We start from the raw sequence: 12995 nt of genomic DNA, 5'->3' as shown, positions 1-12995 counted from the left end.
AAGTTCCTTAAGACCCCTGGGTACTATTGCGCAACTTGTTCAATTTGTGGAGCAGGAATCAGAAAAAAAAAACAAAGGCATTTTATAGCTGGTATTCCACAGGTAACCCAGCAATTAAACTTTAACAAGACCATTAGAAAACAAAATGAATAGATCAAAAAAATGGTCAAAAAAACGACTGGTACGTTCAGCAACAAGCAACAAATTAATCTGCCTCTCGGCTGTATAATTTTCCCTTTTGTTGGGCTTATTTAATATGTGGTTTATGAACGTTTGAATCGTTCTCTAAAAAGCTTAGCTTTCTAAAGTCTTTTCCAAGAAGACTCCAGATATTTCTAGAGTTTTCGGGAACATTCGGGAACCTTTCGGGATCCGCACTGAGTTGAGAAAATGACGCAATGTGTTTCCATATATGGAAATCATGTCCTCTTATGGTCAAAGATGGCCGCCTTGGATTTGACATATATAAGTGAGAAGGCACGTGAAGGACTACCGGTAACTGATTGAGACGAGCTTTAAAACTTTATACACGGCTTTTATTCACTTTTTTTTATTCAAAAGAAAAAAGGACGAACAGAGAACAAAGTGAAAAATGTCTGTGGTTGGATTTGACGTTGGGAATCAGTCTTGTTATATCGCTGTTGCACGTGGAGGTGGGATTGAAACGATCGCCAATGAATACAGTGACCGATGTACACCGTACGTACGACCACTTTTTCTCTTCCATAGTTAACTTGCTTTATTACTCTTACCTTTAACGAATATTAATCAATCCTCTTGTAAATTAATTTTGTTCATAAACGAAGTTCAGACTCTGTTTTATTGCGAAGTATTTTTATATTCTAGCGTTTTCGTTTTCTTTTATCTTAAAGTAGGGAAAATGATTTATTTCGTCATGGTGAATGAATACAGATTTTCTACATCATTTATTAAATGTTTTCTCACTCTTTTATTCTAGGAGTGTGGTATCTCTAGGAGAAAAATCAAGACAGATTGGCACATCTGGAAAAAATCAGGTAAATATATCTTATGTATCAAAGATTTCTGTTGGAAATCATTGAGGTTATGGAAGATATTAAGATAGCCATGAATATTGAGTACAATTAAGATAATTGAATATTCACACACTGTAACAGAGTGCACTTGACAAGTAAGATTTATTTTCTTGCAGATGATTTCAAACCTGAAAAATACTATAAGTCAGTTTAAGAGGTTAATTGGTAGGAAATTTAGTGATCCTGTTGTGCAACAAGAAATCCAAGACTTGCCTTACCAAGTGGTAGAACAGCCTCAAGATCAAATTGGTATCAAGGTAATATATCTATATATCTATGATCTTTGAGAAATAATGGCATTGCTATGTAGACCAAATATTTTCAGTGTTTCCTACGTACGTACTAATATTGATAATGGTTATTAATAATGGTTATTATTTGAACAGGTGCGATATTTAGGTGAAGTGGAAGTTTTCTCTCCAGAGCAAGTAATGGCAATGCTATTTACAAGACTAAAAACCACGGCAGAGATAGGTCTTGGTACTAAAGTAACAGACTGTGTTGTATCGGTAAGAGTTGTGAATAGAGTTTGTTAGTTCTCTCCCTTTATTTGAGAGTTTTTCCCCAGTTTATTTGGTTTTCCTCCCACAAGAACTGTTGCTAAGGCACTAATTTCCAAATTCAAATTTTAGCCATACCCTGACTAAGATCAGCCAGAGTTTTTTTCAGTTTAATGATATGTGTGTACAATACTTTAGGTACCTAGCTATTACACAGACAGACAGCGGCGAACAATGCTTGATTCTACTGCAATGGCTGGTTTGAATTGCTTGAGACTTATGAATGATACAACTGCAGGTACGATATTTTGATTTACTATCTATTTATCCACCACTTGTGATTTGTGATGGTTGTACTGGGCCTAGAATATATTAGTGTGAATATTTATAGTAAGAGCATGTCTTCATTCAGTGTTTTCAGGTCTAGATATACAGCAAATGATTTTTGTACCCAAGCTAGACCAGAAAGCATCATGCTTTGCCATTTTATTAATGATTAACTTTCATAATCGTTTGGGATACTGAATAATGATTGTTTATTTATGTGAATAAATGTCACACTATTTTGTGAAATGTGAATGTAGACAGTTATTTTCAAAAGGGTGTGCATGTTATTTTCCAGTGGCCCTTGCTTATGGTATTTACAAGCAAGATCTGCCGACAGACAAAGCAAGGAATATAGCATTTGTTGATATGGGACATTCATCACTGCAAGTAGCCATCTGTGCATTTTTAAAAGGTCAACTAAAAGTAAGCAACATGCATTATTTTTTCTGCATTAATATATGTTATGATTTGATATATATGGTGTATGCCTATTTTATCATTCTTTATTGTTTTTAGGTGCTTTCAGTTGATGCTGATCCTACCCTTGGAGGAAGAGACTTTGATAAAAGAATATGTCAGAAATTCATTGAAGAATTCAAGGTACAAGACATTTACTACATTTACTATTACTATGTATGTTCTTGAAATCCTTGTGCTCAATTCCTTTGGCTTTATATTTCAGCAAAAGTACAAGCTAGATGTGTTAACCAATCCTAAAGCTAAAGTTAAGCTCACAAATGAATGTGAAAAGCTTAAGAAACTCATGAGTGCCAACTCCACAGACATCCCAATCAACATTGAATGCTTCATGGAAGACATGGATGTGACTGGAAGAATGAAAAGGTATAGAGCTTTGACTTAAAGTTTTGATTTACAGCCTGTAACTACTGGTAACCACATTTTAATATTTCTCATCTGATTCTTTATATTTTAGGGTTGCATTTGAAGAACTCTCAGTGGATCTGATACAAAGATTTGAAAAACCTTTAAGAAGAGCTCTAGAGCAGTCAGGTAAATATTTGTTTGCACTGCTACAAAATGTATATATGTACTGTATACACATGGTCTTCTCACTATAATGTTGATTATGATAGTATTCAAGACTGGGGCAGTATTCATTCCAATAGCATGGATGTCGTACAGTATGGCTTGCCTCTCACATTTGAGGTCAATCCTGAATTTATTCCTAAATTTGCTGTTATTATTATTATCAGCAATCAATGAAAGTAGTTTGATTAGTTTTAATGATATTTGTAGCATTAGTTAACGCGGCAAGCATGCATAATTGAAGTTTTACCTACGTTTTACTTACCTTCCTGTTAATTGCATATAAGCATTACGTGCTGCTTGTCTCTAATGCTTTGAAGACATTTTGATGATAGAGTAACTCCATATATCATTCTCTTTTAAGGATTGAAACCTGATCAACTTGAAGGTGTAGAGATAGTTGGTGGTTCAACTCGTGTTCCCATATTGAAAAATATCATAAAGAATGTCTTTGGAATGGAGCCAAGTACAACATTGAATGCCGATGAAGCTGTTGCCAGGGGATGTGCATTACAATGTGCAATGCTTTCACCAACATTCCGTGTACGAGAATTTTCTGTCAATGACATTGCACCATACCCAATTGTTCTGACATGGAAATCTCAAAGTGAAGAAGACCCAGGGTAAGAGATCAACATTTTTCTTTGTGATATTTTCTAAATAACCTCTATAGGATAGATAGATATTTAATGCCTTATTATGTCTTATTATTGCAACAGAGAAATGGAATTGTTCACTCCCAACCATCCATTCCCATTCTCCAAGATGCTGACCTTTCACCGTAAAGAACCATTTGATCTTGAGGCTCATTATAAAAGCTCAACAGATTTGCCAATCAAAAATGGCTTCATTGGTAAGTCATGTAGTGCTTGTCTTTTTTTAACTAAAATAAAAACATTCAGATTTGAGATTTGGTAAGATTTTAATTCTGGTGGTCATGCTATTTGCAGGTCACTTTTCTGTCAATAATGTGGTACCTTCTCAAGAGGGTAGTTCATCAAAAATCAAGGTTAAAGTGAACATGGATGTTCATGGAATATTTAATGTGAGTGGAGCACAGCTTGTTGAGAAGATTGAATGTGAGCCAGAACCAGAAGCAATGGAGACTGCTCCAGAAACACAGAAGAAAGAAGAACAAGCAGATGGGGAGGTCCCACCAGCAACTGTAAGTATACTTGCATGGATATACATGTAAAGTATGGGGTCTTTAGTCAACAGCAGAACTATAGACTCATATGAGACCCTTAATGTCTACCTTGGTAAAATTGATTTCTTATTTTTATTTTCAAAGAATGATAGCGAGGATGCCAAGAAAACTAAAGCAGAGGAACCCATGGATGTTGAGGTAAACGATGTCCACAGTATCTTAGTGACTGTATTGAACATGAGAGGTAAAAAAGGTTTGTACTTTTGACTCTCAGCAGGAAAATAAGGCAAATGGAAAAAAAGACAAGAACTCTGAAAATAAGAAGGACGAAGGCTCTAAAGCGAAGAAGAAAAAACATGCTGTGAAAACCAATGATCTTCCAATACAAAGTGTTGTCCCTTCCCTAGACAAAAAACTCCTTAATCTGGCTATTGAAAAAGAGGTGAGATTTGATTTATTTTTCTTTTCTATCTTTAGCATTATTTATCCTGTGTTGCATAATGTATGATTATAATAATATTATGATGGCTTGAATTCCATACAAACCTTGTAATTTTGTTTGTCCTCAAACCCCCCACCCCCTGGGAATTTGTGGAACCACGCATTGTTAGCATAGCGGCATCTCCATAGTACTAAGTGTTTGTATGAGTTAGTGTTTTAATTCTTTTGTTATTTTTACTGTCAATCACAGAACAATATGATAATGCAGGACAGACTGGAGAAGGAAAGAGCTGATGCTAAAAACAGTGTTGAAGAATATGTGTACAATATGAGGAGTAAAATATATGACATGTATCAAAACTTTATAAGTGATGCTGACAAGGAGAAATTTCAGAAGGTATTGGATGATGCAAAAAACTGGTTGTATGAGGATGGTGAGGACCAAAAAAAGAAGGTTTACATTGACAAACTAGCAAGTTTAAAGGTATGGGCAGCAAATCATTATAACATGGACCTCCTGTCTATTAATGCATATCTATTTATGGGTTATGCCCTTGTGTATTATGCAGAAAATTGGAGATCCAGTGGTGAACAGATATAAGGAATCACTAACAAGATCAGAAGCCTTTGAAAGTCTTGGGAGGTCAATTCAACAAATGAAGAAAGTTTTAGATCTTATAGTCCAAAAGGTAAACGATATTGACTCTCATATTGTTGCACAACATTGTCTTTAATATATGTTGCCATGTTTCTGTGGTATTTTGTATGGTAATGTTTCATTTTAAATCATAGGATGAGAAATATGATCATCTAACTGAGGAAGAAGTAAAGACAGTTGAGAAAGCTGTGAAAGAGAAGGAAGACTGGTTAAACTCCAAGTGGAATGCACAAGCCAAAATACCAGAGAACAAAGACCCTGTTGTATTAACAGCATCCATCCTTGCTGAAAAACAGGTAAGATGTATTCTGATAATAATGGAAAACACCTGAAAATAAGATGGGTTTGTGGACCCCTTGCTCAGTGTTGGAGGACATAACGATAGGTTCTCAATTCTCAGGAGATTGAATTCTTTTGTTTTGTCCTCCAAATTAAGCTGCTTTGACCTCATGTGCAAATTTGTCTGCATGCCAAATTCGTGGAAATCATCCTCAGAATGACTTTTGATCAAATATCTAAAGACTGGTTTATATCTCGTTTTCAGCAACTAGAAACCAAATGTAATCCAATTGTCAACAAACCTAAACCCAAAAAGCCTGAACCACCACCAAAAGAGGACGAAAAGAAAAACGAAATCAATAAAGAAGAAAAAACGGAATCGGAGCCTAAAGATACCAAGGAAGATGAAAAAATGTCTGAAGATAAATCTCCTGAAGATGAAAATAAATCAGTAGACATGGATGTAGATTAGATACTACATTAGATATTTTCAAGCAAGTACTATAATGGCTAACTATGAATGACGGGTAATGAAGTGCTAAATAAGAACATGTTACTATGGTTACGAGTAGCTACTGGATAAACATCAAGCAAGTACAATAATAAGCCGACTACAGCCATGATGAGTAATGAAGTGCTAAATAAGAACACGTTACATAAACATCAAGCAAGTACTATGATAGGCTAACAGTTAAGTAGAAGATAACAACAGGTCATGTTGGTTACTAGTATACTGTACATGTACAAGATACTATGTGTAGCAGTACTTACACTAGCGTCATGTTAGTTACTAGTATTACTAGTATTACTGTGGCGTCTTGTTGGTTACTAGAAGTTCATTCTTATCAACTGCATTAGGATATTTTTTATTTTTGTTTATTGAAGGAGATGTTGGATTATTCCATAATAGGTTTAATAAAACGGGTTATTTTGTGTGTCTTAAGGTAACCAATGGTTCAGTTTCCAGCTAGTACTGGACAAAAGATAAAGTTTGCAGCTTTGTCAACCTAATTGAATAAATAAAACACTGTGCACTAAGATGATATCTGTGAGTCAGTGTTATACTATTGATAAGGTATTTTATGAATATTAAATTGACATTTCTTCGTATTACTTTAATGTGTTGTTTAATTGATAGCAAGTACAATTTCCCTCCAGAAATCTTTTTAATTATTATTTCTTTATTTATTTTACGATGGTGACCATCAGCTGAACACAATTCAAAAGAACAAAAATATTCCACGTTGTAGTTATTTATCCATCAAGTCTGTTGTTACCTTGTATAGAGAATACCTATAATAAATACGTTAGTAGTGAGACACGATACTAGTTGCATGATAAAGTAATTTTTATAGGTGCATATACTTTTTTATATACTTTTCACTCTCCATTTGTCTTTTATTAATGTGTTTTATTAGAATATCGTATTTTTACCTTCAGTTTTGATCCTGAGTGGACCTTCACTTTTTTGTGTTGAATGCTGTACTGTTGTTGGCCAACTTGGCTACTAAAAGGAAATGTTTAAAATCATTTCTCGATACGTGTCAGTTGTGCGCATTACAAGTTTCTTTTCCCGGCGCCCCTACAATAAATGAACACCACACCCACCTCAAGATATTGGATTTGATACATTTATGGACAGCACAGTAACATCCAGAAGAAGGTGGACCTGACCTGACCATCACATGTGATTCTATGTAACCATTAGGGCAGGCACGGTCAACAAACCAAACACATAAAGGAACACACAGGAATACAGAAGTAGCTTGAGTAGCCGTGTCACATGTACAGATATACGTGCAATTATTGAGTGTTATTTGATCGTTATGCTTGTATAAGCGACCTTCGTGGCTGCACACTGAAAAAAAAAACACAAACGCAACTCTATGTTATATGGAGTAATAGGGCTAGCTTTCACTTACAGTATTACTAGGTAAATGTTCGTTTTCACATGACTTAAACAAACAAGCGCGTTAAGCTTTTTCCAAGACTAGTTCATATTATCTTGCTTTTTCCCTTGGCTTGTTTCGACTTAATGAAAACCAGACCTAAATAAATACTTGTGTACTATTTGATGATGGCTGGGGTGTGGCAGAACCATCTGCATGGGCGTGGTAAACTGAATGATGTATCTCGTACTTACACTTTGGCCTTGCTAAGACGACTGCCAGGAAGCCCAATACTAAAAGCACATGCATTAACAGAACATGATGATAATCCATTTAATAGATGGACAGGCCGCCGGATAGAACGAGCAACTGAAAATAGTCTAATATTTGTAACAAGACACGGTAAATCAGGTGTTATTGCAGTAATTTCTGTCAAACTAACTTCTCCTCTGCATATAACCGTTATATATATATTGAAAATTGATCAATGTTTATGTGTTACAAGTTTTTGTTTCATGATAAGAGCGATGCAGCGAAAACAAGCCAATGACGTCAGTAAAATCATTCTTGTACGATAATCACAGTGCATGTTTTGAAAACAAACGTGTTTTATTATCTACCCTCAGCTTACTTTTGTTATGTGTATGACGTATGATTATAATAATAATTGTTATTTATAAAGCGCTTTTTCCTATAAAGCCTAAAAGCGCTGTACCATATATTAAGAAAATTAGAATAGTACTAAAAATGATATAACATATTCATGCAATTTAGTTACTGAACGTTCACTGAAGTGATTCAAGTATTCAAATATTTCAAGTTTCTTATTCTTATATTATTTCTAATTTTTGTGATGGGTGAAAACTCACACGTTGAGATAGTAAACCAGCCATCTATTTAGTCAGTTAACGCGGAAACAGTGATTGATTGATTCCTCCTTCCGGGATACACCCTACAGAGCTCTGTATGATTCCTTGTAATAGCTTGGCTGGTTTCATCGCATGAGGTGCGAGGGATTCTCTCTTTCAATGTCACTGATCCCACGTTATATGCTTTAGTAATAGTATCCGTGACAATAGTTTCTCACCAGGGCTACGTACGGCCCACACTCTATCTTGATGCATCTCGAACCATGTTTTGGTCGTAACTTTTATAACAAATCTATTGTTCTCAGTAAAATGATGTGTGATTATTACAAAATCATGATGAAAACATTCAAGTTGAATAGCTTTGATCGTAAGGACAGTTTAACTGAAATGCTTTCAGTGCTGAAGTGGAAGACGCTAGAAAGCAGACAAAGAATAGCACGTCTATCTATGATTTACAAGATACGAAATAAGCTGGTTTGTCAAGATGATGTTAGAATTAAGCCACTTGGTCGTTCCTATTCTACCCGTTTCAATAAGGATTATGTGTATATTTTACCCAAGAACACTTTCAGAATGGAACCAACTCCCAAAGGAAGCAGCACTAGCAACCTCACTTGCAGCATATTTATTAACTTGTTGGACAATTACTATTTATTATTATTTATTCTATTTATTAATATGTTAAATATGTTAATTATGTAATTATTTTAATAATTATTTAGCATGGTGCTCAATAAAAACAGACGATAATCTGGAAAGTGTGTCAGTTTACGTAGTTTCAGTTGTCTGTCATTACAGGCTTTCTCTTTCAGCATCGACCAGACAGTAAATAGATTCGGGTCAGTTTGCGTCAGTTTGCTAAGAAAATATCCGAAATAGGCTTTCTTTGAGCTTATCAACTGTTTCTAAAAAAAATACCCGGTTTGTAGTTTTTACTCGTTTTGATGACGGAGAGTTATTATCGCATGTCTTTTTATGGAAACCGGAACTTCCATGACCACTTGACCAATCAGCATGCACGATGGTTTTTTCCGGTTACTTATGCATGTGACTTGCGGGTCAACTGAACTGTTCATTTAAGAGCCTGTTAAGACGGAATTCGCCATTCAATTAAAATCAGTTCGACTTTTTAATAACCCAAACACTGAACATGGTAGTGACTTGGCTGTCAGTGTTCAGTTTTGCCGGTAAGTCAGTTACCCTAGTTATTACGTTCGGATATCTTTTCAGGATTTCCCCATACATACAGCCAATATGCAATACTATAGGAACTTAGCCTGCGTGCAGCCAGACGTTTCTCTCGGACTCAACAGTTAGTTAGGTCGGCTGCACGCAGGATATAGCAGTTATATATGTGACCATTTTACATTTAGAGCAAAGTAACAGCATGTTCACAGCTAAGACATTATCTACACTATATATCTTTAAAGTGGAAAGGAACTGATTTAGTTCCAAGAAGGCCACAGAACATCAAATGGAAAGATGCTATCAGTTATACTGCTATTTACTTTTCGCGTAGAGTGGTGAAACTAGAATATGTATCGAGTGATGTGTTGAAACAGTAGACATTCTTGTCACGCAACCCGCGTGTTGTTTCACTTTTTCCTCATATATTAATATTATCTATTTTCTCGATTTTTTTAGCTCAAGTTTTTCTAGTAATTGGTGAGTACTCGTTTCCTGTATAAGTTAAACCACCACTGCTAATCGGATATTTGTAAGAAAGGTGTCATTTTTTCTCGCGTCTTGGTACCAAAGGAATTTAGAGCCGAATTGTTGGCTTTCGCTTTTATCATTCCAGCTGATCTGCCAGTATCAGTCGGTACGACCTGATATGAGAATGACTGCTCTGTTATCAAAACAGACGCTATCATAACTGAGTCCTTTCAATGTTTTAAAGGAGTGAAACAAGGTTGTATGTTAAGTCCTACTCTATTCAATCTCTTCCTTAGTGATCTTCCAGACTTTCTTAAACAAACAAATATAAAAGATCCGATCTGTTTCGATAATGCACTATTAAATTGTATCCTTTATGCTGATGATCTAATTTTATTCAGTAAAAACTATACAGATCTTCAAGCCCTTTTAAATAAACTTGAACTATTCTCTAACACAAATGGTTTAGACGTAAATATTGAGAAAACTAAAATTCTCATTTTCAATAATTCAGGGAGGCGGTTAAGTAATTATGTTTTTTATTATCAAAACAAAATTTTAGAAAATGTTAAACGTTACAAATACCTCGGCCTCACATTTAGTGCTTTCGGAAATTTCACAATCGCAAAACAGGAACTCAAGAAATCTGCTCTGAAAGCCTTATTCAAGCTGAAAAAGGAGATGGGTCACTCTTTTCACTATGACCCTCATCTCACCATGAAACTTTTTGACACACTAGTAAAACCTATTCTGTTATACGGCAGTGAAGTCTGGGGTTCTGAGGTTTCTAAAAATGATCCTATAGAACTTGTTCATACCAAATTTTGCAAAATGTTACTCGGAGTGGGAATATATGCAACCAATTCTGCCTGTTATGCAGAACTAGGTCGACTCCGTCTGCATGTAGCTGCAAACTTAAGATGCATAAGGTACTGGCTCAATCTAGTTACACATACATCGAGCCATAAAAATTACATTCTTAGCATATAAAGAAATGATAAGCTCCAGCCGTAAAATTTGCTGGAGCCAAAAAGTAAAAGAGTCATTATTAAAAAATGGGCTGGGTGATATATGGCTAGAAGTAAATTCCAATACCTCTCGCCAGCCAAACGTCTTTGTTACTATCAAAACGAGATTTGAAGACTTAGAGAAACAAAACTGGCTCGGGGAGATCTTTAATGATAAAAGATACACCCCTGGCCAAAAGAACAAATTAAGAATGTATCGCCTCTTCAAAGTTAGTTATATGTTAGAAGGTTACCTAATAAATGTAACCATGACCTAGAAATTGAAAGAGGCAGATACTCTGGTTACAAGAAGGTAGAGGAAAGGAAGTGCTTTCATTGTACTGAAATAATAGAAGACGAAAGACACTTCCTAATTAAATGTCCTCTATACTCTAAACTTAGAGAAGAATTTCTTATGCAAAATAACATAAGTAACTCCCTTACGGAGGACCAATTGTTCCTGGAGTTGATAGATCCTCCCCATATTTTACAATCAGCTGCAGCAAAATACGTTTACAATTGTTTTGCTCTGCGTAGTGAAAAAAAGCAACAACAACAAAACAAATAAAAATCAATACTTGTATGATATTGCATAAAGATGATTAGGATTAGTAACGCATTTTATCGAAATAATTATATGAACATTTATATATACAGAATATATATGTACGTATGACGTGTATGTGTGGAATATGTGAATATAGATATTATGCACATACATAAACATACGTACATATTCGTAACTTATTTGGATCTAAGTTGATGTGCAACTTTGTACAAAACGCCAAATAAAATATGTCTGTCTGTCTGTCTGTCTGTCTCACACTCCATTTTTTCGATGTTCCTTTTTCAGCCTGTCCTGACTATCCTGTTAATGTAACGGCATCTCTCAAGCCAGGGTGGAGGTACATTGTACAATCTCCAGGTTTTCCAGACACTTACCCTCCCAACACTACCTGTATCTGGAATATTACTGGACCAGATGATTACAGAATTTACCTGATTTTAGACGAATTCCAAATCGAGCCTTCTCATTACTGTGACAAGGATTATTTACAAGAAAGCTCAAGCTTTTATGACGTGCATTGGATAACAAGTGGATACTGCTCTGTTCTATCACATAACTACATTAAGTCTTTGTCTTACAAAGAAAAAATCGGTAACAGTAAGCTTGCATATGACAGGAATAGAAATCTATGGCTGAAGTTTAGAACTGATGGCAGCTCAGAATTTAAAGGTTTCCATGGTGAAATCAGACTAGCTGCTCAAAGTGATGATCGTAAGTAACATGGACGATTCTTCGACTTCCTTGACGTACCCCATTAACCCCACTTTCCCACCCACCGTAAAGAGTATTAACTACTATAGCCCCTCATCAAGTAAACAGGGCGACGAACTGAATCATCAAATACATTTAAATTTCTTTCTTCTTATTTAGGAGACTGTCAAAGTTATCTGAATGATACAAGTGGAAGATTTGCTAGTCCTAAACACCCTTTACTTTACCCACCCGGGCACCGCTGTACTTGGCACATCGCTGTGCCTGATGGAAAAAAAGTTCATCTAAAATTCACGTCATTTGAGCTGGAAAATACGACGAACAACGATGGAGACTGCGCCAATGATTACGTAGAAATTCGTGAGGGAGTCTGGAACAATTATGGAGAAATTCTGGGCAGGTTCTGTGGTGAAGCCATTCCTCAGGATGTCATTTCTCCATCCAACCAAATGTGGGTTCGTTTCGTTAGTGACAGAAATGATTTCACTGTTTACAAAGGATTTAAGGCCGAATTTAGTGGTAAGAGCATAAAAATTATGCTATACAACCCGAAATATGTAATGTGAATGACGTCATTTTCTTTTCCCCCAGGTTCATCCATTATGACGTCATATGGTGCTACTATGTGCATTTTGAATCTCCTATTAACCTTTTGGTCGTAGTGGTTTGACTCGTTTTGTTGGTTGTTTGTTTTTGAGTTTTCATATCAGTAAAACAAGTAAAATAATCATAATAAGTATGATAGTAATAAAGATGTGTTTTATTATCAACGCTAAATCTCATTTACTTGTTTTGGGATACCTGTGGTCATAAATATGATATTTGGGGTGTTTAGTGTTAT

At 35.4% G+C, this 12995-nt stretch overlaps 3 protein-coding genes across 5 annotated transcripts; 2 read left to right on the top strand and 1 right to left on the bottom strand.

Annotated features, from left to right (window-relative positions):
* Nucleotides 1-475: 475 nt before the first annotated feature.
* On the top strand, nt 476-6567 carry LOC116299018 (heat shock 70 kDa protein 4). 2 transcript variants are annotated; one of them, XM_031707635.2, is made up of 18 exons: nt 476-699; nt 959-1016; nt 1172-1312; nt 1442-1564; nt 1754-1853; nt 2178-2305; nt 2399-2482; nt 2565-2725; nt 2817-2893; nt 3294-3552; nt 3649-3782; nt 3880-4094; nt 4221-4274; nt 4354-4518; nt 4768-5001; nt 5087-5206; nt 5310-5471; nt 5720-6567. In XM_031707635.2, the coding sequence occupies exons 1-18, from the start codon at nt 593-595 to the stop codon at nt 5924-5926; spliced, it is 2529 nt and encodes an 842-aa protein (XP_031563495.1). In that variant the 5' UTR covers nt 476-592; the 3' UTR covers nt 5927-6567. The 2 variants fall into 2 exon arrangements, with proteins under 2 accessions (XP_031563495.1, XP_031563494.1); XM_031707634.2 differs by having other exon boundaries at nt 4351-4518.
* Nucleotides 6568-6617: 50 nt separating this feature from the next.
* On the bottom strand, nt 6618-7779 carry LOC116299019 (uncharacterized). 2 transcript variants are annotated; one of them, XM_031707636.1, is made up of 4 exons: nt 7598-7779; nt 7063-7312; nt 6889-6961; nt 6618-6747 (listed from the first exon to the last, which is right to left on the bottom strand). In XM_031707636.1, the coding sequence occupies exons 1-4, from the start codon at nt 7674-7676 to the stop codon at nt 6709-6711; spliced, it is 441 nt and encodes a 146-aa protein (XP_031563496.1). In that variant the 5' UTR covers nt 7677-7779; the 3' UTR covers nt 6618-6708. The 2 variants fall into 2 exon arrangements, with proteins under 2 accessions (XP_031563496.1, XP_031563497.1); XM_031707637.1 differs by having other exon boundaries at nt 6889-6958.
* A 1496-nt stretch (nt 7780-9275) lies between these two features.
* Nucleotides 9276-12925, top strand: LOC116299026 (tolloid-like protein 2). The gene is made up of 5 exons (XM_031707650.1): nt 9276-9399; nt 9857-9877; nt 11729-12154; nt 12314-12673; nt 12746-12925. The coding sequence occupies exons 1-5, from the start codon at nt 9363-9365 to the stop codon at nt 12814-12816; spliced, it is 915 nt and encodes a 304-aa protein (XP_031563510.1). The 5' UTR covers nt 9276-9362; the 3' UTR covers nt 12817-12925.
* Nucleotides 12926-12995: the final 70 nt, after the last annotated feature.

This window comes from Actinia tenebrosa, unplaced genomic scaffold (assembly GCF_029948245.1).
Source record: "Actinia tenebrosa isolate PJP-AT-01 unplaced genomic scaffold, QUT_ActTen_1.0 PGA_scaffold6__47_contigs__length_16458017, whole genome shotgun sequence".
NCBI classification, from domain to species: domain Eukaryota; kingdom Metazoa; phylum Cnidaria; class Anthozoa; order Actiniaria; family Actiniidae; genus Actinia; species Actinia tenebrosa.
Note: the sequence above shows the minus strand (reverse complement) of the source record. Positions and strands in the feature narration are given on the sequence as shown.